This window comes from Mesoplodon mirus (genome assembly GCF_964341445.2).
Source record: "Mesoplodon mirus genome assembly, chromosome: 3".
Classification (NCBI taxonomy): domain Eukaryota; kingdom Metazoa; phylum Chordata; class Mammalia; order Artiodactyla; family Ziphiidae; genus Mesoplodon; species Mesoplodon mirus.
This window is the reverse complement of record NC_138978.1, coordinates 123,830,539-123,855,116: the sequence shown is the minus strand read 5'-3', so window position 1 is coordinate 123,855,116 and position 24,578 is coordinate 123,830,539. Positions and strand designations below refer to the sequence as shown.

The 24,578-nt window shown below is 40.9% G+C and overlaps 1 protein-coding gene across 1 annotated transcript in view; it reads left to right on the top strand.

Annotated features, from left to right (window-relative positions):
* The window catches only part of SLAMF1 (signaling lymphocytic activation molecule family member 1), a 33,292-nt gene extending 14,371 nt beyond the window's left edge, over window positions 1-18,921 (top strand). Inside the window, exons 4-7 of the mRNA XM_082612977.1 lie at window positions 7,211-7,309; window positions 12,019-12,092; window positions 16,898-16,990; window positions 18,394-18,921. Of these exons, the coding sequence (XP_082469103.1) occupies window positions 7,211-7,309; window positions 12,019-12,092; window positions 16,898-16,990; window positions 18,394-18,444 (317 nt within the window). The 3' untranslated portion in view covers window positions 18,445-18,921. The remainder of the gene's footprint in view (window positions 1-7,210; window positions 7,310-12,018; window positions 12,093-16,897; window positions 16,991-18,393) is intronic.
* The last annotated feature ends 5,657 nt before the right edge of the window (window positions 18,922-24,578 follow it).

The following is a 24,578-nucleotide window of genomic DNA, read 5'->3' as shown; positions in this document are numbered from 1 at the left end:
TCTCCAAATAAGGTCACATTCTAAGGACTTCAACATATGAATTTTTGGGGAAACACATTCAACCCATAACACAAGTAAAGATCCCCTCCCCTGCCTCCCGGGATGGGGAACCACAGCATGTCAGAAACAAATCACACAGCTAGTTAGTGGCATGCCGTTTGCAGTATACCAGGTTGCCTAAATATGAAAAACAGAGTTTTGTTAGTTCATTGATTTGTGTTTGCAAATGAATGTCACTGATTTTTAAAATACTGTGCTTAGTTTGACAAAACATTTACTGAGGTTCTACTATGTTCCAACATTGTGTTAGCTGCTGAGAACACAAAGACAAAAAAAGACACAGTCCTTGCCCTTAAGGAAGGAATAGTTCTATAAATAACTAATTATCTCAGGTCTGGTAGTGCAACAGGTGCCAAACAGAAGTATGTGCAAGTTAACCAAGAGGAGGGAATGATTGACACTATCTCAGGTAATCAGAAAGAGCCTCACAGAGGATGGGACATAAACAAAGTTTTGAAGAACAAGTAGAAATTACCCAAGCAGATAAAAGAAAGACATTCCAGGAAAAGGAAAAGGTAGATATAACTGGGACTTGTTCTGTATTATCCTATAGAATCCTGATGGGAACTAATAGATAGTTTTAGGTAGAGGAGTAACAAGATCAGCTTTGCCTTTCAGAGAGAAAATTCAGTGGTGTGGAGAATAAATTGGGGTGGGGAAGAAACAGAATAAAGAGAGACTAGTTATGAGGAGGGCCCATTATTTCAGACACCCATCAAGAGATGATGAGGCCTGAACCAGAGCAGTGGCTGTTTGTTTAACAAAGACTCCATTCAAGGGAAACCCCAGCCTTGGGCTGAAGTGGTGGAGTGTGAGGGTTTATGAGAGGTCACTTCACCATCTATAATGAGGACAGTGATTTTAAGATTTTTCAATTTCGTTAATGAAAAACTCAAAGTGGTTAATGATGTGATGAGAGCAAATGAGACATGATGTCAGCACTGCTTCTCATCAGGACTCAAACTAAACCGCAAAAGAACATATTTCTTCCTCAAAATCTTTTCTTTCTTTTTAAAGGTAAATCTATTTTTATTTTATTTATTTATTCATTCATTTTTTTGGCCACACTGCGTGGCTTGTGGGATCCTAGTTCTCCAACCAGGGATGGAACTAGGGACCCCTTCAGTGGAAGCGTGGAATCTTAACAACTGGACTGCCAGGGAGTTCCCTGTTCCTCAAAATCTTTTCTTTCTAACAACTGTCTAGGCTCTCCATCATATATAAATCATTATTCCAACTGCTATCTCAGTGTTTTACAGCAAGAAACACCTTCATGTCTATTGTTATGATGCCTCTTTACTGCAAAGTCCATTTCCAAGGGTGCTACCAAGCATTCTCCTAGGTCATGCAGCGCATGTCGATGTGGGTCAGCACTTGACAGTGTGTGACATGCTGCTGTCCTTCATGACCATGTTCTGAAATAGTTCTCTCTGTGCAAGAATGAGTAATACTAAACCTTAAATAGCCCAACTCAAAGGGAATACCCCTGGAAGCTCATCTTGAAAAGAGGACCCCTTTCTGCAGATTAGCAAAAAGTTGGCTCAGCACGTCTGGGTTAGCTCAGTGGAAGGAAAAGCTGACACCTGCCAGTGTGTTCTGGGGGCTCCCCCTTTCTAACAAGGCCATTTCATCAAAAGGGAGCTCCCATTGTTACAGAGTCACCTAGCTGTTCCATGCACAGAGCAGGTCCCTCTCCCTGGTACTCCCAATCCAGGAAGCATGGCAACAATCTTGGAAGGATGGAACTTGGACACTTCCCTTGGACCAGAGCCTTGTCACATGGCCACACCTGCTACACAGGATGCTGAGAAATGTAATCCTTAGCTGGGCAGCCATGTGACTGGACAAGACTTGCATTGTCGTGGGAGAATTAAAATGCCCCTGGAGGCACACCTAGTAGCCCCTGCAACACAGTGCTGGGTAGGATAGGCAGTTGTAAGGGATTTTTCTGGAAGCTGTGAACTCTGTAATAAGTTTTACCTGGTTGGTCCCAGATCTTAAATTAGTGTATGGTATGGTTTAGGACCACCCTTCCCCCACTAACAATTCTGAGAGGAAACTTCCACCAACAAAAAGATGTCTCTTGAAGATGGTTGACTTCTTCAAGTTGATGTGCTCCAGGCAGGCGGCCTTTCTGACAGAACCACATGAAAGGCAGGAAAGAGATCTGGCACTCTCAGACGGTTACATTAGCATCTCAGTATCTCCTGGGGTGAGCTACATTTGTTTCTCAGATTCTTTTTATTTTCTTCTTTACCTGCCTTAAAGAATAAAGGTTTGGGGACTTGAGAGAGAGGAGCTTTTGTGCTTCTGTGGCGGGCAGACTTTCAGAGATAAAAAAGGCCCTTCAGCATTTTCCTTGGAGGCATGTCTACATGCCAAGTTATCAGGTTTAAACCACAGCCAATCTAATAGAAGACCAGGAGTGGAGACTTGTGCAAAGAACTCTTCATAAAATGTACTGGAGTTCTCAACCAGCCTGTTCAGCTACCTCTAAGAGGCTCCACAGGAGAAAAAGTCCCAAACCTCCTGTTTAAGAATGTTAAGATAACATTTTTTTGTGGATGAAAAATGGGACCTGTGGACCCCAGAACAATATTGGCCTGATTTTTGAGCATTGCCATCCTGAGGGGCCTCACTACATGACTGAGCAAAAAGAAGGAGAGCTGGAGATTCTGCCACAGGAAATGGTGGTTTGAAATAGGAACACAGATGGTGCTGAGAGCACAGATGCACACCTTCTTCCTGGTTCCATTTTGTTATAATAATGCACATGCCAAGTAGGTCATTGCTTGTTCCCTTCTACTCCTGCCTTGGGCCATTCAGAAGGTGACTGCATTCCTTCCCAGACTTTCTAATACTTAGTGCTCTGATAATTCTTAACAAAATGTACATGACAGAATTCTCTAAGCTTCATTCTATTGCCTCTAAATTAACTTAGTCCATCACGGGTATACTGAGTGCCCTCCTGCCCTACACTGTGTCATGTGGGAAGGGTAATGCATATGAAGCATAAGGTACAGCATCTACCTTCAAGGAGTTTACAATCTAGATAGGACTCAGAAGCTACTAGGTAGAAAAATATGACCATATTAAGGAAATTACTACTAGAATTCCTCTTTGGAAGGGAACAGAGTTTGTTTAGGATAGTAGCTTCATAAATGCTAGACTGCAGAAGGTGAGACCCCTTCCCCAACGAATCCAGCTGTAGTTTAGATAGTTCTGTATTATAATGGCGGAAGATGTTGCTTGTGCAGATATAGGAAGAGAGAGAGAGGGTCTGAGCCTGTCAGATGGTGGGAAGCTGCCTGGTTCATGATGGAATCTGCTCCTTGTGACCTTTCAAATCTACACTAGAGGATTTGAACCCACAAAATTCTTAATGTAGGTTTTTTTGTTTTGTTTTGTTTTGTTTTTTGTAGAAACTGATGAAGGCACTGAACCTTGCACCCAGGACAGCCGAGACTAGAACAAGTAGAGCTGCAGGAGAGAAAACTTAGAGAACCATGAAGAAATTATTCCTAGAAATTACAGAAATCATGGGCAGCCTGACCCCACCAAGCTGAAAAAGTAGAATTTTGTCCATATTTACCCAAATTCCTGACAGCCTAGAGTCTCTGACATTTAGTTTCCATATACATATCATAATTGAATAAGAGCACCAAAAAGATGAGCACCAAGTGTAGAAATATTTGGACCTGGTAGACAGATAGAGAAATTAAGTCATAAGCAAATGGCATGATGGTGCTGAAGCATCCATCCTTCACTGATGTTCAGGGACCACTCTGGACTTGAGATCAAACCTATCTCCTTGTCCTTATAATCAACCAGCAAGAATTTACCAAGGACCTCTATGTGTCAAGTAGTAAGAGAGATGCAAAAGAAGTAAAGAGGTGGTCTCTGGCCTCCAAGACCCTAGCAGCTAGTTAGAGAATTGAGGCAAGTGGAGTTGACATTTATTCACCACATGCTGGATTTCAGACATTGCTCTGAGCACTTTCCATACATTATTTCATTGGTTCATCAGAACAACTCTGTGAACTGACTATTTTTATGTTCATTTTGCAGATGAGGAAACAGGGGCCTCAGAGAGTAGGAGCAGCCTATCTGAGGTCACAGAGCTATCAAGTGGTAGACCCAGAATTTGAATCCATCTGCTTGGCTCCAAATGCCCTCACTGAAAATAGTCTCCACAGCAGACATAATTCAAAGATGTAGCACATAAACCAAGGTGCTTCAGAGTCCAAGGGGGAGGGAAGAATGGGAGCTGGAATGGTCAGGAAAAGTAACACAGAGGATGTAAGATTGGCCTGGGGGGTCAGGACTCGGCAGTAGGGTTGGGGGGGGTGGACCGCTGAAGGTGTAGCAGGAGGGAGAATAGAGGACCGAGCACATGCACAGGTGTTGGATAGAAGATGGTTAAGGGACTAGTTGGCACCTCAGAGGGCTTTTGACTCACGAGGTCCCCCAGGCATCCCAGCCTTCTGCTGCTTTCCATGTGGAGGCCTCACCACCACAGGCTAAAACACAAACTATAAATTCTGCAGGTCTTATGTCACCTGGCTTGACCATCACCTTCTTCTGTGACTCTAGGTACACTTGTCTGAGTCTCAGTTTCCTCAACATAAAATTAGTGAGCTGGGTGAGATAAGCACTACAGTTCCTCTAAGGTTACAAAAGTCTATGGTCCTGTAACTTAAATCCTCCAGTAGATTCATATTACTTTGTATCCAAACACTAGGAGAAAACTTGGACTTCTGAAATATCTTTCAGGACTGTGGCCAGGTTGCCTCTCAGATCTGACTGGACTGGCCGAAGCTGGACATGTATGTCATAGGACAAGTGGAACAGATAGCTTTCATCCCCCTGAGACCCTGAAAAGAAAGAGAGGGCTGGTGTTATTGTGTCCTCTGGGTCAGTAGTATGTCCCCATTGTTTTTAGTTTATGTGAGTAGGTGGGCAGCTGAGTTGTCAGCAACAGGAAAAAGTTTCACTTGGCAGAAGTGTTACAGATGCACTATGTCATCTGTTATTTCCTAATTTTATTTTATGGATGTATCTATGTATTTATTTATTTTGCTGTTTTCTAGTTTTAGATGCACCACCTTGTTGGTTTTATTTTATTTTTATCTGAATGAAATTTGAGAGAACTAGTATTTTTTTAAATGACTTAAATAGTTGCAGTGTTTGTTCTTAAATTAACCGTTGTTTTAGAAGGTCTCAAAATACATGAAGGAAGAAAAAAGAGGAAATAGTCTTGAAATACTAAGTGCTACTATAACTATTTGCTGGGTCAGTTCCATGGGCTGATGAAACCTGGTGGTACTTAGGCTTCTGGCTCTGCTTCTTTATCTTAGGATCTGAAAGCTTTCTCCATGGGTTTCTGGTGTTGGCAACACCAATCTGAATAACCAGTCTCTCACTGTTTCTTGGACAAAACACACACACACACCTGTGAAGTGAGTTCTCAGCAACCATAAGCCATTCAGAGTGGTTACTCAGGGTACAGCTGCTCACAGGGCAATTCCAGCCTCAGCAGTGATTTTGTGGTCATATTTCATGCTTTATATAAATTCAGGAGTCTTACTACAACTCTCTGCTGGCCCCCTAGCTTTTTTGATCAGGGGTCAAAAGACTGCCAAAGTTGGTATCTGACAGGGTTAAAACATGTTTAATTCTGGGAAGAGACTCTATCGTCAAGATCTTTACAAAACCAGTTCAGTGAGATTCCCTGGGATGACGATATGTGAAACACCTAGAAAGAAAAAGAGAATATTTTCAAACCCAGGAGGCAACTTCTGGTTATCTATCAGGCTGATGGCCCACTTGGATCTTGGTGGGGTGCATTTCATCAAGTTGTTGAGACTTCAGTCTGTATCTTTGGTCAACTCTGTAAACATCTGAATTGTGTCTGCAAGCACTCTACCCCTTTGTACCCTACCTATTTCTTCCTTTCAGTTTCTTCCCAACAAATCCATCATAAGTTCAACAACAAGCAGGCTGATTCCACAACCATCCTTATAAGTTACCCTTACACATTAATGTTACCTCCTGGTATTATTCTATTTAGAACGTACATGCTATTACTTAGAACCCTAGTGGTGCTTCAGGTTGTCCCCCACCGTTAATTATCCTGGTGTAACTTACCCCAAGCCCATAAGTCTCCCTGGCTCTCCAAGAAGTCTGTCTTCAGTATTCAGCCATGTTTCTACTCCTAGACCAACCTCTAGTTCTTGAGGATCTCTGTGCCAGCTTCCTTATCCATAAAATGGGAGTAATAAGAGTATCAACCTCACAGGATTTTTGTGAGGATTAAATACACCACTAAACAAGATACACTAAAAAAAAAAAAATGCCTGGCCCACTGTAAATGCTCAGTAGTTGTCTGTTATTATCTTATTGAGCTAAACGTCTTATTTACTGGGGTAAGGGGCCTCGTCCACTGTCTTCCAAAGTGCTGCTCCTGATTCAGAAGGATTTGGTAAAAGGAGCAAAGGAGAAAAAACAATGAAAATTGACTCTCTGATTTTTAGCCTGGGTGATGTACTCTAGTGCTAATATTAAACACAGGACTGATTCAGAGGAAAACTACATGCCTTCCTTTCATTTCCGGTCTAGTGGGTCCAATACAGTTATTTGCATGGAAGGACAATAATAGCACTATTATGTTTATTTTTAAAAAAACATAAGTAGATCCTCCCTCCTCCCAGTGTCTCATGAGAATGGTGTGAGAGTATGGGGACAGCACATGCAGCCATTATGCACTTTCTACCAAAATGGATACAGGACACATTAGAAATTTAAAAACAGAGAAACTGAGCAGAGAAGTTGACTTAGAAAAAGCAAAGATAAGTTTAATTTTAGTCATGTGGTAAACTGACTAAAGTGAAGTGAAAAATAAAACATTTGAATAGAAGAACCTTTAAAGAAATTAGGAGTATGAAAGTCAATAGTAGTGAGAGAAATCGGGATAAGAAAACAGATCTGGAACTCTTCAGTGGTCTAAAGCTGATCTCTAAAACCATAAGATCGAATGTCTCCCTTGAGAAAGAACGTAGACAGAAAACATGAGGCTAGGTCTCCCCACTTCTGCATGGGATGTTTTTAAACTCACAGCACTTTTGAGACTGCCCTTTGACTTTTTTTTCAGAATCAAGACAATGGGCACTGTATGCTGGGCTCTTCTTAGGGGCCATCGTTGGTGTCATCATGATTCTGCAAGTGGTAATACTACTGTTGAGAAGAAGAGGTAGGTGACAATAGATTCTTATCAGACTCCCTGTGCTCCCCACAAGCACTTGCTCTCACCACTGTGGCTTTTCTGCAGGGAATGCCTTTGCAAAAACACTTACATAAACATATTCTGGGATCTTGTTCAATTCAGTTTCATTCAACATCTTGCTTGATCCCAGCACACTAGTCTGTGAGGATAAAAAGATAGATGAACCACAGGTATTTAACATGGGAGACATGACCCAGATAATTTAAATTCAGTATGTATGACTAACACTGCAGCAGAGGTGTGTACAGGATGCTGAAGGGATCCAGATAAGAAGCTTAAAATATTCACCAGGAGCAGAATACAGAGGACCCTTGAATATTGTTCAACAGAAAAGTTAAAACTACTAACTAATAATAAAAAGGATGCTTTTACCCAAGGGTTGAAACCTTTCTATAATTTCTTTTTTTTAAATTAATTATTTTATTTATGTTTGGCTCCGTTGGGTCTTCGTTGCGGTGCACGGGCTTTCTCTAGTTGCGGCGAGTGAGGGTTACTCTTCGTTGCGATGTGCGGGCTTCTCATTGCAGTGGCTTTTCTTGTTGCGGAGCACAGGCTCTAGGTGTGCGGGCTTCAGCAGTTGTGGCTCGCGGGCTCTAGAGTGCAGGCTCAGTAGTTGTGGCACGCAGGCTTAGTTGCTCCACGGCATGTGGGATCTTCCCAGACCAGGGCTCAAACCCATGTCCCCTGCCTTGGCGGGTGGATTCTTAAGCACTGTGCCACCAGGGAAGTCTCTATAATTTCTTTTTATGCTTACAATATCCCTCTGAGAAAAGGAGGGTATAGTTGTTTCTATGTGACTTAGCAATGGGGTAACCAAGGCACAGAGAGACTGACTCCTGCAAAGTCACCCAACTGATTGGTGAGGGAATCAGAACTGCAACTATGTGTCCCAACTACCAGGGCATGTTCCTCTAGGAAGGCCCACAGGTTATCAGAAGACAGCAGAAAGAACACACTTTACTACCTTTTTAGCACAAATTCTGACTCACCTTGGACAAGTGTGCAATTCATGAGGTCACTTAAAGCCAAACTAAATAGTTATGGAAAGTCAACCAGGGTAGACTGAAACCATTAGGGCCCAATTATTCCCTTGCAGTTTCAATGCCTAGAGTTAGTGTCTCCTGGCCTCCCCTCCAAGTTGTCCTATGATTTAATATCCTGGGCAGTGTGCTCCCCTCAGCCACACTACCCACCACCCACCCACATTAGCATCAGAAGGTCCTGCCCCACGATCAGGACAGATCCCTGGGCTGGTCTTCCCATGGAGAGAATAGAACTTGATCCTCACACCACAGATCTGATGGCCAATCTCATTCTCAAGTAGATCAGTGTTCTCCACATATAACCTTCTTGGAAAAGCCCTGTCTCAGCACTCTGATGTTGGTTTTGCTTATGTAAAAAAATCTAGGTCATAGCAAGCCACCTACTTTGTCTCATTTCCTCCATCTAAGAGGTAGCTGGGGAGGAGTGGGGGGAGTGCGGCAATGCAGACAGAAATCATGATGATAGTCTATGGGGATAGGCCAGGGCAACCACATTTGTCTTAGACAATAAGGAATCAGTGAAATACCAGTGATGAGAAAACTGAGATTAACATACCTGCATTAACCCAGCTAGTGAAGGTCCTGGGATCCTAACCCCCGCTCTTTTCTCGACTACATCCTGCTCATCACATGGTTGTCTCTGAAGGGAATAGTGTTTCCCGCCCCACTACAATTCTCTACTACTTTTCCCAGCACATGTACCCATCCTTGTTTCTAATCACCGTGTATTCCTTGTAAGCCAGGAACATACAAAACCCTGCCTTAAGTCTGTGGGAAAAGCTTATACTTAATTGCTGTACCCCCATAAGACTTTGCTCAAGAGATTCTGTTGCCAACTTCTAATGGTGTCACCGCCAGAATGCAGCCTGACTCTGAAGGTTTTCAAATGGACTCTCTGGAAATTTCGTGTCCAGGATACACTAGATAAGAACATAGATTTTTAGCATTCAAATGCAGACTTTGCCACTGACAAGCTCTGTGATCAAACGAAATGCAAACAAATTTGCAAAATGGGGATAATATGTACATCATGGTATTGTTGTGGGGATCCGTAAGTCAATACACTGAAAGCACTGAACACGATGGCTTCCATGGATAGATGATGGATGAGAGATGGATAAATAGATGGATAGATACACACACACACACACACACACACACACACACACACAGAAAGACTAATCTCTTAATGTAGGCATCAATATTTAATCCCTATTGCCAGCAGAGGGCAGCACTGGAAGGATCTGGGAAGAGCACCTAGAACAGATTTAAAGTACTTGAGGTTAGGGTAACATAAGACAACTTTATGCCTCAGATGAGAGCTGAAAAGGATATTAGACCGACTATGCCTTCATTTTACAGTTATGGTAAGAGAAGAGACTCATTGAGATGACATGTTGTCCAATGCCACACAGCTAATGAGGGCTAGAAGGTGGATACCCCAATTCTAAGGTCAAGACCTTTTTCATTAGATCCTAAGGCCTCAGTGACTAGAGTTGAGCTGGCTCCTGAAAACCTGTTCCTGCATTGGGGAAAAAAACATGAGACTGAACTATCTTGATCCAGCGGTCTTTTTGAGAAGCAACATTGAGCCTTGCCTTTTCCATCTCTCTGACCATTTAGGACTGTCCCCTCAATTGTAATTTTCAGCCTGAGCTGACCTGAAAGACTGAAAGTCCTTAAGGACCGAGATCTGTTCTCTACACTATTTGTTCCCTTACAACACCTAAGACAGTGCTGAGTGGGGGCTTCTAACTGTGCCAACTTTCATGGCTTTGAACCAAAGGATGTATTTCACAGAACTAACTTGTGCCCCCTCTGTTATCTCCTCTGATCACCCCAAACCCTATCCTCCCTCCCTATACACCCCACACACATGCATCCTCAGCCAGTTATCAACCCTGACCAAAAAAGTGAAGTAGGAACCACCAGGCAGGTACTCCATGCCCACACAGGCACATGAAAACCATACGTTGGCTTTGAATTCTTTAAGCTTCCCAGCGGCTGCCCATCATTTCCTTCCTAAGTGTCATACCCTCATGCAGCACCTTCCACCACCTTCATCACGTACATAAATACAAGGCCTTTCCCTTCCAAATAAAAATATACCTCTCCTAAGTGCTATTCCCTCAGAGACATGCTCCTAGGTTTTTAAGAGAATAAATTAATTGGTGTTAAAATAAGTCTACCCTAAAGGCTTCATGTGATTTCCTCTGAATCAAGTCTCCATTGCTTTTGCCTGGACTTTGCAATAGTCCCAAAACAGGCCTCCCTGCTCCCGTCTGTTTTTTACCCTCCATCCTTCTCACTGCTACATGATATATCCAAAGAATACCACAAAACATTAGAAAGAATGAGATAGGTCTACTGCACTAGCATGAAAAATGTCCTCAACACATTTTAAGTGAAAGGGTCAAGTTACAGAGAAGTGTATGGAATGACTGTATTTGCAGAAGAAATATCTGTATAAGTATAGCAAGTGTCCAGAACTGTACCATCTAATATGGTAGTCATCAGCCACATGTGGCTGTTTAAATTTAAATTAATTAGAATTAAACACAATTTTAAAAATTTTTATTGAAGTTTAGTTGATTTAACATGTGTTAATTTCTGCTGTACAGCAAAGTGATTCAGTTATACATATATATACATTCTTCTTCATAGAATTAAAAACAATTTAAAATTCAGTTTCTCGGTTGCATTAGCCACAGTTCAAGTGCTCAGTAGTGACTTGTGGCTTGCAGCTACCATAGTAGACTGCAAATATGGAAATTTTCCATCATCAAAGATGATGTTCTGTTGTACAGAGCTGATCTGGAAGGATATACATCAACCTGTTAAAAGCAATTACTTCTAAGAATGAAATTGTACTGGTTAATGGGGGAAGGAGGACATACTTTTTACTCTCTATTATTTAAATTTTTGTAACAAGAATGAATTATTCCTATAATTTAAAAAGAAAAAATTTAAAAACTGGTTAAAAATTTAAATGTTCTACAACATATTAATTTCCAGAGACCCTAGGCTCTGAGCAAAAAAAGATGGTAGACATTAGACTGACATTGCAGCTTTATTCCAAATAGTCCCAGGCAGATCATCCCTCTTACACCTCTTCCACCTACACATACACCAAGTCCCCCAGAAACAGGGAGGTGAGAAAGCTGTGAATGAAACAACATGCTATGAGCTGAAGAATTCAAAAGAGGTATAAATAACTTGCCCTGCCCCTAAAGAACTTAGAATTCTATTAGGAGATCAGATATGCACATCAAACAATAGAGATCAAAATAATTGAATGGCATATCAATTACACCAAACAATTACACCTAACACTATGTGCCAGGCACTGTTCTATACACTTTACAAGTAATATCTCATGTAATCATCACAACAGCCCTGTGAGGCAGGTATTTCAATCCCATTTTACAGATAGGGAAATAGGCCAAGAGAGATTAAGTAACTAACCTAATGTCATATGACAAATGTGCATGGGGTTTGGGACTCAGTGCTTTGTTCCTGTGGTACTTCTGGGGAAGGTGGGTGTGCAATGGGGGGTAAAGACCAGACGGGTCTGAGCAGAGAGTTCATGCTGGGGACCAGAGGGAGATAACCACTATGGTTTCTTTTCCCCAGGTAAAACAGACAATTACCAGCCAACAATGGAAGCAAAAAGCCTTACTATCTATGCCCAAGTCCAGAAATCAGGTGTAAGTCCTATATTGTCTTTGTCTGGGGTGGACCTGTCTTGTTTCACGTGGAATCCCTGGTCATTCAGTTCACTTTGCATGTCTGACATTCATGGTTCTACATGGGTTCTGAAGCAGAGGAAATTAAGAAAGCAGAAGTCAAGAACAAGAGCTCTCTAAAAGGACATTAACTTTGGTGTTAGATGGGACTATTTATTATTTGAAATAATGGGAAACACTGGGTAATTTTCTGGTCATCTGTTTCTTCGTAGGAAAAATTAAGGAAGCTAGAAACATGTGATGTATGACTCCTTCCAGCTCTGGCATTCTAGGAGTCTACGGTTCTCTGTTATCAAACTTTTTCCTTCTCTATGGAAAAGGGTGCCAGCTTGAGGAGAGAGGGGAAGATTGAGAAAGACTATTTTGTGACATGTTGGTCTGATCCAAGCTTAAGAGTTTGCAAACATCAAAGGGACAAGGAAGGAAGATCTTGAGGATTCTGTCTAGAGCATGGTTGGTGAGATGGAAGATGGTATGTAGGCAGCAGATGAAAGCAAAACTGTGACAGAGTGATGGTTGGGCTGAAACAGAAGAGATGGATTTAAAAAAACTAGAGTCATGATGAAGCTGAGGAGCAGATAAGTTAGAAGTAAGAGGGAGGCTAAAGAATGATGGCTAGATATGAAGATATTATAGTTTTTCAGACATGAAGGCAATTCTAGGTGATGTATAGGCCAGAATATGGCCATTCAGGGTGTAGGGGAAGGCAAATTCTTGAGTAAAAGATGTGAAGGTAAAGACAGCTTTGATTAGCACCTTGGAAAATTGCATCAGATGACAGTAAATGCATTTCTGATAACCAGGGATAAACTCTTGGACAAAGCCCTTCTTTCTGCTGTCCCCTAGTGGCCGGGAGGGTTTATTACACAGGTCATGACCACCGTTGAGAACCAAACTCCATTTAAATATATGAGTCCCAAGAGCAACCTCTTTTGCATATACACATTTAGGTAATCAGGTTCAACTTAACCATGGTGCCTTCCCTATCTATTCTATCTCATGTTGCTGGCATCCCTCTTTTTACTGTAAAGTATGACATCCATACCAAAAAGTGCACAATGTATAAATGTCAGCTCAATGAATTACTTCATCTTGATACCTAGTAAAGTAAGTCTCCCCAGCTTGTTTTTTTTCAAGAGTTTTTGGCTATTTTTGTCCCTTTGTACTTTCATATGTATTTTCGAATCAGCTTCTCAAGTATCACAGAAAGGGGAAAAATCCTATTAGGATTACATTTAATCTGCAGATCTATTTGAGGAGAAATTATATATTTCAGTATTGAGTCTTCCAAGACCATAAAACTACCACCCAGATCAAGGAACAGAACATTGCCCCACCCCCAGAAGACCTCCTTGTGTGCCTCATAATCACTATCTTCTCTCTCCTCCCCAAAGATCCCCTATCCTGACTTTCTGAAAATATAGTTTACTCTTTTTTTTTTCCTTTGGACTTTATAAAAATGGAATCTTCTAGCATTTTTCCTCCTGTGTATGGTTTCTTTTGCTCAATATTACCTTTTAGGGGATTCATGTATGTCTTTGAGCTTAGATATAATGCATTCATATTCATTGCTTTATGGAATATCAATGTATACATATACAAGAGTTTATTTTTCCAGTTGACTACTTATGGACATTTGTGTTATTTCCAGTCTGAAGCTATTATGAAAATTGCAGTTATTCATATTCATATGTGTGCTTCTTGGTAGATATGTGCACATATTTTAGTTAGGGATATATCTAAAGGTAGAATTGCTAAGTCATAGAGTATGCATATCCTCAAATTGATTAGATAAGGCCAAACTGTTTTTCAAAGTGGGTGTACCAATTTACTTTTTTGCAACTACATACAAGAGTTTCAGTTGCTACACATTCTAATCAAAACTTGGTGTTATTGGTCTTTTAAATTTTAGTCATTCTTTTGGATGTGTCTTTTTATAGTTCTATTTTGCATTCCTCTAATTATTAAGAAAGTTGAACAATTTTTCATATGTTTATTGGCTGTATGAATATCCTCTTTCTTAAAGTGACTGTTAAATCTCTTGCCAATTTTCCCTGTGTTTCAGTCTGTTTGGGGTGGGATTATTATAAGGCCTTTAAATATTTTTAGCAGTTATATTTTAGCAAATACCTTCACCCATCTTGTGGTCTGCCTTTGCAATTTCTCAAAGATACATTTTGTTAAAGGAAAGTTCTCAATTTTAGTGTAGAACAATTTCATCATCTCTTCCTTTGTGTTATAAAAAGATAACACTTTTTGTATTCCAGTTAAGAAATCTTTCTCTACTCCCAGGTATGAAGATATTCTTCTATCATCTTCTAAAAACTGTATGGTTTATCTTTTCAACTTATATCTGCTATGCACCTGAAAATGATTTTTTGAGTGTGGTGTGAGATGGGTCAAGTTTTATTTTTTTCCATATGGATATCCTATTGACTATTTATATCTAAAAACTGTCCTTGCCCCACTGCAGTGCCACCTCATTATAAATCAAGGGTCCAGGGGCTTCCCAGGTGGTGCAGTGGTTGAGAGTCCACCTGCCAATGCAGGGGACATGGGTTCATGCCCTGTTATGGGAAGATCTCACATGCCGCGGAGCGGCTGGGCCTGTGAGCATGGCCACTGAGCCTGCGTGTCCAGAGCCTGTGCTCCACAACGGGAGAGGCCACAACACTGAGAGGCCCGCATACCGCAAAAAAAAAAAAAAAAAAAAAAAAAAATCAAGGGTCCATCTGTGTGTGGATCCAGTTTGAAGTTCTCTATTCTGCTCCATTGGTTTATTTCTTTACAATTGCACCAGAACCATACTATCTTAACAAATCTGTGATTGCAGCTTTATTACAAGTTTGATATCTGGTAAAACAAATCTTTTTACTTGTTCTTGTTCTAAGTTCTTGGCCATTTTTGGTCCTTTGCATTTTCATCTATATATTTTAGATTCAGTTTGTAAAAATCCTCCTTAAAATCCTGCTGGAATTTTAATTAGAACTACATTGATCAATTTCAGAAGACCATATATGTTTTCCTATTGAGTCTTTCAATTCACAAAATGATATATCCTTTCCTTTATTTAGATCTTCTTTAATTTTACCCAATCACTCCTTGAATTATCTTCTGCAACATTACTTCCAAAGTGCTGGCTAGCTCCTTTTTACTAAAAGGACCTTTTTACCAAAAGGGCCTTTTTACTAAAAGGACCTTTTACTAAAAGCATTACCTGGGACTTAATTAGAAATGCAAAAAGTCAGGTGCCACCCCAGATCTTCTGAAATAGAACCAGACTTCTAACAAGATTTCCAGGTAATTCATATTCACATTGAAGTGTGAGAAGCCCTGCTCTACTCCAAGCACTTCCAGTTATGGGAAATTCACTGCCTCTCAAGGTAATTCATCCCACATTTGAGCACTTCTTACTATTAGAAAGATCTTCATTATATTGAACCAAAATATTACCCTAAAAATTCCAACCTTGGTTTAAAGCTGACAGACTGTACAGAACAAATGTAATTCCTCTTCTACATGGCAACCCATCAGATATATGAAGAGAAAGATCATGTCCCACCTTGAATCTTCTTTCCTCCAGTAAAGTTTTCCAATTCCTTATCTCTTCCATCAGATGACAAGATTCCAAGTTCTCTCCCATGTGCTTCAGTTTTAAGGCTTGTTCTATGTCCAGGAAAGGCAGAGAATAGCATTATCCTACACCAGTGCCCCCAAGTATGTTGAAAAGATGACTTTCCAGGCATAAGATATGTCATCTCCATCTTAGAGGGACAGGGTCTCAATTTATGCCTACACTGACTTTGTCCTGGTATTGTGGATTTTAATTCATTCTAAGTAACATTAACAAACATCAACGGAAGGTTCTTATGTGCCTGGCACTGTTTCGTGGGGAATGAAAAGAAAAAATAGGCTATTTCTCAAGGAATTGATGGTCTGTTTGGAGAAGTGATGTGTAAATATATCAGAGTGTCTTAAATACAGTATACAGTTAAGTGCTGTAATGTGTGAATTAGACTTTAGGTACCTGAGGATTTAGGTAAAGGAGAGGTCATTATAAGTTGGGGTAACCAAAGAAGAACAGTATAATGGAAAATACATGTGCTTTAATTTAAAAGATATTTTAAGTTAAAATCCTGGCTTTGATACTTCTTGCATGTGCACATCAAGAAAGTACTAAATCTTTCTGGGCTTTAGCCTCTTCATCTGTAAAATGTGAGTAACAGTATTTAACATATAGAGTGGTTGTGAGACAAATGGGAAGATATATGTGAAGAACTTGGTAAACTTTAACACACTTGCACATGTGTGGTTATTATTAAGTTCAATATTTGGACAGGAAAGAGAATTGATGAGAAACCATATTAGAGTGAGGAATAGCAAGACTTCATGTTGTGGGTGATATGAGTGAGACGAAAATACTATAAAAATCCTATTCCCTTCAGCTGCCCATGTAAGAACCACACCAATTTCAGTTCACTGTGAGGAAGATGTTTAAAACATCTGGGAAGTGCTAATGATGAAGCAGGCTGCCTCACAAGGCTGTGAGCTCCAAGATGTCACTCGGGGAGTCTGAGCAAAGCCCAGAGAATTGAGTTCCAGGGAATTTGGGGGAGAATTTTCACCTGGGAAGGAGGCTGGACCAAATGACTCCAAGGAGCTTTCTAACTCAAGACTTCTTGATGCTACACCTCTCCATGGGGAAAGTTGAATGGGAAATAACTTGCTGCTCAGCTAATCTCCTGCTTTCTTTTCTTCCCTTGTAGTCTGTTCAGGAGAAACCTGACTCTCTGCCAGCTCAGGACCCCTGCACCACTATTTACGTTGCTGCCACAGAGCCTGTTCCAGAGCCCGTCCAGGTGAGGCATCGCTCTGTGCCTCCTCTCTGTAGAGAGGGAATAGGTGGAGGAGAGGAAAGGGTGGAACCTGTGTAGAGCTGAAATGGAGGACGTAGGCCCTTGCAAGCAGGTAACAAGGAGCATCTGCAGCCTCAATTGCAGGGCTTCCGGGAAACCCCTCATGGCTGCTTACATGGGGTCTCTGCTCAGTCTCTGCTCACCAGGCTTTCTCTGAGAGCTGTCACATCAGAATCAACTGGCATATTTGTTAAAAAATAAAGGTTCCCAGGACCTTCTACCCAGAATTCTGTTCTATCAGAATGTCTATGGTGGGTAACCAGGCATCTACATGTTAAAAAACAGCATCCTCCTGGTGATCCTGATGCACAGTTAAGTTCAGGAATCACACCTTGAATCCAGGAGTTCTCAAGTCCAGCTGCATAACAGAATTGTCAGGGGAAATTTGCCTAGCCTCCACTCAGCCCTGTTTAATCAGAACACTTAGGAGTAGAACTCTGCACAGGTGTAAAGCCTAGAAGAGAGTATGACACATGGCCCACCTGTTCTACCCCATTGCAAGATCAGCATGGATTAAATTTACTTGACAGGAATCTTTCCTTTTACTAAACAAACAGAAGTAAACTCTGGGCTAAAATCTTGGCTTTAGTTGGACCCTATTAAATAAAGCATTTTAGGAGACAATGGAGGATCAAAAGGCCACAGAAATGCCTACATTTACCCATTTTCCTCAAAGCTCCTACTGTACACATACTCAGCAATGCTTGGGAGGATGTCTCGTCTTCATCTTGAGGTGTATTCACAGACCACTCTCCTATCCAAAGGGAAGTAAAAACATAAACCTGACTTTAAAAGCTTTAAATAATGTAGATTTTTAATGATGTTTTCTTGGGGAAGAAACACAACACTCGGTATATTTCACATTTTACAGCAAAACCACCTAAATTCCCTCATTCCTGTCTCTTTCTGTCTCAGACTCTTGAATCTCCTCTCCCTGTGAGAGGTCTTTGCCCACAACCTTCATCTCTTCCCCATCCCTCTCTTGCCAGAACCACTTCTTTCTTCTCTCTTTGGGTCTCACTAATCCCCCCCCCCTTTTTAAAGCTCAGTAATTTAGAACTCTTTTGGCTTCTCTAAACTGAGTGCAGGTCCTCAGATGACTGGGACAGGTCTCCTAGTCTCCCTGATGACATGCGTATGCTTGAAGGGAGCTGTGGGCGAGCAGGCAGTCTGGGAAGCTGAGTGCTACATCTAGCAATACCCAGCTGTGGCAGACCCTGAGCAAGCTGCAATGTTACCTGATTCTTGAGACCTTTTCCTTTTTCTAAGCATCACTGTTTCCATTTGTATCCTGTGAACCTAGTGCTGGCCCCTCCACCTACAGACTTGTTCTGTTTTGCTCCCAGGAATCAAGCTCCATCACAGTATATGCCAGTGTGACACTTCCAGAGAGCTGACACCACAAATCCAGTGAAGGGACTTTCTGAAGGAATACGGAGGAGCCAAAATAAACACTGAACTTGGTCCCAAGTCCCAAGTTTCTTGTGACATCTACACATCTGTACTCTTCTCGGATCGACTCCCTGGTGATGTTTCTCCCACATCTACCTGAGACATGGATAAGGAAGTGAGGCTTCCCAAGCACTTAGCCTGCTCTGTGGGAGGCACAGGCTCAGAACAGAGAGCTGCTTGGAATAGCTTTCCATCTCTGTGGTGTAGCAGATGAAATGGATAATGCTGGTCCAGTAAGGTGTCTTGCTCTTTGGTGCAACTGGGTAATAAAAGCCAAAGGCAGAAAGCCAGGACAGGACATCTAGTACCTATCTCAGACAGCTGACCACCAGCCACAAAGTCTGGAACAGCTTACACTTGGGCTGCCTGTCCTCAGTCTGGGAGCTGCTCCCGATCACCGTGCAGACTTGATCAAGGCTCCGGGCCTCAGTTTCTCTCTCTGAATAGAAAATGAGATTATTGTCTCAATGAGATTAATAAACACTCTGAGATTATTCCATAAAAGAAGCTAATAATGTATTTTATTTGTAAAACCTGGAAGCTAAGAATCAATAAACTGAAAATATGACTTTGAGGTCTCTGAGCTTTGAATAATGGAATGAAAAAAAATCTAAGATTCTTAAAAGTATAGTTCTGTGCAAATGATGTTCAGATTTAAAGAAAAGTGGTAAGTGTTTGGTGATGATGTTACAAAGGAACTTGGGATAATCAGAACTTGTCCCAGAGTGATTTTTCACTCCCCAAAATGATTTTTAAATCCTAGTTCTCTGCTTACCCCATTGAACAACAAACCTGGAGCCTCAACTAAGACTCTTCAAACTGATTCTTAGTTCATTTTACATCCATGGCCTCACATCCTCAAGGTCTCTACCAGACACTTCTTAATCCTTGCATACCTCTCCCCATCACTAAATTTATCCTGAAGTAGACAATAATATATATTGGCCCAATAGTTTCAAGTAATTGAATGCTTAATAACTTAAGTTATTGGCTGCAGACAGAAAGAGCCTCTTCCATTAACGTCCTATTTCCCTTCTATTCTCGCTTTCAGATAGGCCTTCTTCAATTTAAGCACTTCTTTCTGATAGGGTCTTGTGTGACCCTAGTGAGCACTTTAAGAAATCACCAACTGTCTTACACCCATATAATAAGGGTCATCAACTTTCCAGCTCAAAACTCTGAGTTCCTTATAGCCTTGTATTTTATCCCCTCTATTCAATCAATTCACATTTTAGCTCTGGTGTTTGGAGCATCCCACTTCCTGGAACAAATGCAGTAGTATTCTTTTTTGTGAAGAACAGAAACTGACTCTGCATCCTTCTATGTATAAAAGGAATCTATGGAAAAGATACTGGTTGGTTCAGATAACTGCTAGGAGGTTCTGTAAAATGATGGTTTGAAAATGAGCAAACAAGGGGAGACTTGGACTGTGACTAGGGCCACAGCCCAAATTAAAAAAAACAGCCCAGGGATGACAATGCTGGGCACCAGTTGTTTTGCTATTGTCCTCCCAGCACTAGACCCAGACTCCATCATTCCCTCCCTACCTCAGCTGGACTTGAAAACTCCAAATTGCTGTTGTACTATCTGTACCAAAGTGACTTCTCCAGGGTCCATTCTTCAGCTTTTCATCTCTAGTTTCTAAATCAGAGTCCAGGACCAAGCGGCCAATCCTAGGTCACACATCCATGTTCTACCTCCAAGGGAGGTTGGGAATTGAATACCTGACAATTTCCATGTTCATAGCGGTGGTGGTGGGATCTGTCTCTTATGAATTAGGGAATTCCCCAAACACAAGCAGTGAGATTCCATGCTGGACAGTCACACACACACACACACACACACACACACACACACACACACACACAATGTCCACTATACCACCCTTCTATAATCTTAGGCTCATTAGCTGTCTATACTAAAAAACCAAGGAGCTACTAACCAGGATTTGTAAACCCTGGGGTTATGAGCAATCATTCTTTTACTATAACTCAGATTGTTTTAACAGCTCAGTTCCCAACATTTGGGTTTTTCCTGTGGCTGAATTCTACCTGATGGAAGGGCAGAAATAAAGGGGGAAAGAAGAGGCTATCCCCTCAAAATTCCCTGACAAAACTCAGTAGCTCACTGGGAGGATGGCTGTGATTAGGAGTCTTTGGAGCCATTCTTCAAACAATATTTGAGTATGTCCTGCATCACCAGGTCCCAGGTTCAAGTGGGAAAGCAGAGAACCCCTCAGATTATTCTCTTACCATTCTCCAATTTTCCCCTAAGGCATGAGCTGAAGTTTTCTTCTTCCTCGGGCTTAAAATAAAACTGATACTTCAATTTCTGGTTTCCCCATGTTTCTTCTCTAATGTTTTCTTTTGACTGAGCATATCTGAACTCTGGAGAACTCAGGAGGAACAGGCCCATTCTCAGTTTTAAGTGGCTGGGGTTCTGAAATACAGCTGGGCATAACCTTGAGCTTCCTTAGGACACTAACTCTAGTTACACGACCAGGATGTGATTGGTAAAGTGTCCATACACTGACCAAGAAACCACTGATTACAGTAAGTTACTTCTCTTCCTCAAGATTTTCTTTCTACCTCCTGTAAATGAGTAAAATATGGACAGTCCATCCAAGAAATTGCACTTTTGTCTTTGTGTTGCCCAGAGAATGCATAGCATAGCAGTGTGGCAAAACATGTTTCATGACCTTGTATCTCTATAGCTATGGTGTGAAGCACTGAAGGTGGCTGATTTGATTTGATGAAGTATGAAGTTGTCCTTATCTTAGGGGGAAGGTCAGAAGTCATACTCCACATGGAGAAGATAACTTGTTTTTAAAGGATTGTTTAATTTTTGTCACTGCCAGGGTAATTGTCTTCCCTGAATTTCTCCAAATTGCCCTTGTGGAGCAAATCTAGACTGCGTTTCTCAACTGCAGCACTATTGACATTTTGGTCCAGATAATTGTTTGACATGGGGGCTGTTCTGTACATCATATGATGTTTATCAACATCCCTGGCCTCTGCCCACTAGATGCCAGTAGCACATCCCCTGTCCCTGGTCAGTACAATCAAAAATGCTTCCTGGCATTGACGGATATTCCTTACTGGGCAAAATCTTCCCACTGATTGAGAACCCTTAAATTGAGAGCTGCTAATCTAGAAACATACTGGCTCCCTAGTCATCTTTTCATAGACTAAATATACATCAATATACCAAGTAGTAGATCTATCAAAAATCATACTTTGAAAGTGGTCACCTAGTCACTTAAGCATGACCCACATCTGCCAATATTACCAAGGTTATCTAAATATTAGAGCTCCCTGCCCAAACCCTACCTCAAACACAAATAAAATCTGGGTGAAGATCTATAGCATCAGTCCCCAACATTTTTGGCACCAGGGACCAGTTTTGTGGTCCCGGGGTGGGAGGGGTGGGAGGTAGGAGGGGGGAGGGGTTCAGGTGGTAATGCGAGCGATGGGGAGCGGCAGATGAAGCTTCGCTCACTCGCCTGCTGTTCACTGCCTGCTGTGCGACCTAGTTCCTAACAGGCTGCGGACCAGAACCGGTAGGTGGACCGGGGGTTGTGGACCCCGATCTATAGAACCACCAACTTAGAGGCTATGGTTATAACCAGAGGATTTTGTGAAGAGTTCCACACAACAACCACAAGAGGGAGATGTAGCAATATAGTCCACCCCACACCAGCATCTCCAACACCACTTCGCTTGCATCTAAAGGATGTGGACTTAGTCATAGACTTGCTGAAATGGTGGCTGGATTCTCACCAGTTCACAGCACTTACAGGCTGGAAGGAGCGTTGACCCCTCCCCCTAGAGATAAGGAGGCCCAATGTGAGTTGATAACAGACTGTAATCAAAGTTAACTGCAATAAGTTTCTTTCACAGAAGACTCCTAATTCTGCTCAGTGCTTCACTCATTTAACAAATAGTTATTAAGTTCCCACTAAGCATTAGGGGTTGTCATCCAGTAGGAGATACAAAAAATACAGGCAATTAAAATACTACAATATCCAATATCTGGAGAAAACCGTAATCCAAAAAGATACATGCATCCCAATGTTCATTGCAGCACTATTTACAATAGCCAGGACAGGGAAGCAACTAAATGTCCAGCAACAGAGGAATGGATAAAGAAGATGCGGCACATATATACAATGGAATACTACTCAACCATAAAAATGAACAAAATACTGTCATTTACAGAAACATGGATGGACCTAGAGATTATCATACTAAGTGAAGTAAGTCAGACAGAGAATGACAAATGTCATATGATATCACTCATATGTAGAATCTAATTTAAAAAAAAGATACAAATGAACTTATTTACAAAATAGAAACAGACTTAAAGATATCAAAAACAAACTATGGTTACCAAAGGGGAAATGTGGGGGGAGGGATAAATCGGAAGCTTGGGATGAACACACACACACACTACTATATATAAGATAGATAACCAACAAGGACCTACTGTATAGCACAGTGAGCTCTACTCAATATTCTGTGATAACCTATATAAGAAAAGAATCTAAAAAAAGAATGAATATATGTATAACTGAATCACTTTGCTGTACACCTGAAACTAACACAACATTGTAAATCAACTATACTCCAGTAAAATTAAAATAAATAAATAAATAAAATACTACAGTAGGTAGACAACCATATGCTCTACTGGGACTGCTTGAAAGTAAAAGGAGGTGCTGTTAATAATTATACTGTGGCAATGGCTGGGCAAATCAGAATGTGTAGTCCCCCTAATGACATAGAGGGTAAGGGATATTCAGTAAGCACAGAGGAGGTGCACAAAATTCAGACTTCAAGAGTGAGAAGAGTAAGCTTATTAAAGTTAAAATGGTTTAAGTAACAGTGGAAATGAAGACCTCCTTCTCCTAAGATTCTATTGTGTCTAAGTCTCCTTTTTCTTCAATTATCTGTTACATGACACACGCCCCTTACATTTCCCTCCTGTCCTGACTACTCTCCTCTGAACACAGTCCAGTTTGTCAATGCCTCTTAAAATTTACTGCTCAAGATTGAACTCTGCTTCAGATGTACCAATGCAGACAAGAATGGAACTGTTATCTTCCATGATATGAGCAACATACAGTCATTTTGGTTTTTAAGTTGGACTCAGGTCTACAGAAATGGATGAATACATTTAAGCATATTCCTCAATTCATGGTATATGATCATCACTGGCCCATGTACCACACCTCTTTTATCTCATTTTAATTTTATCCTTATTTTCCCCCTTCATACCACATCTCTGTTCTCTTTCCCTCCTCCATGTCCTTGAATAGAATTTATCTAATGTGTGACCTTTTAGTTAATTATCTATATATTTATTTATGTGTGTGTTTATAAGTATAAATGAATATCTAGAATTGTTTTCAAGTTACGTATATAGACACCTCACTCTGCTTCTCAGCTTCATTTTGGTTTTGTTGCTCAATGTTGTGATTTTTAGATCTTTCTAGGCTGAAACATGTAGCTTTACATCAACCTTTTTCAATACTGTATAGTATTACATCCTCCAGACATGCTACATTTTCATCTATCAATTTCCCTATTGATAGACATTGAAGTTTTTCTAACTCTTTATTATTTCAAACCATGCTATGATGAACGACCATATATCCATCATTTTATATCTCTTTTGCCACCCATATAAGTGATTTCTGGGTAGTAACAGGGATGGAATTGCTGGGTAATAAATTATGCAAATACTCAGCTCTCTAGATATGTGCAATTGTTCTGCAAAATTTATACTCTCGCTGAGAGTTCATTAGAGTTTCTCCTTTCCCCCTTCCTCAACAGCACTTGATATTATCTGTTTTGTTTGTTTGTTTGTTTTGGCCACTCAAGTATGTGATATAGCATAGTTGTTTTAACTTTCACTCCTCTGATCCCTATTGAGGGGTATTGCATCTCTCCATATACTTGTTTGCTGATCTAGTTTCCACTTTTATGAATTGCCTATGCATATTATTGACTCAGTATCATGAGATATTCTGTTCTGTTCTTGATAATATGCAGGTTATTCCTATATGTTTGGGATATTA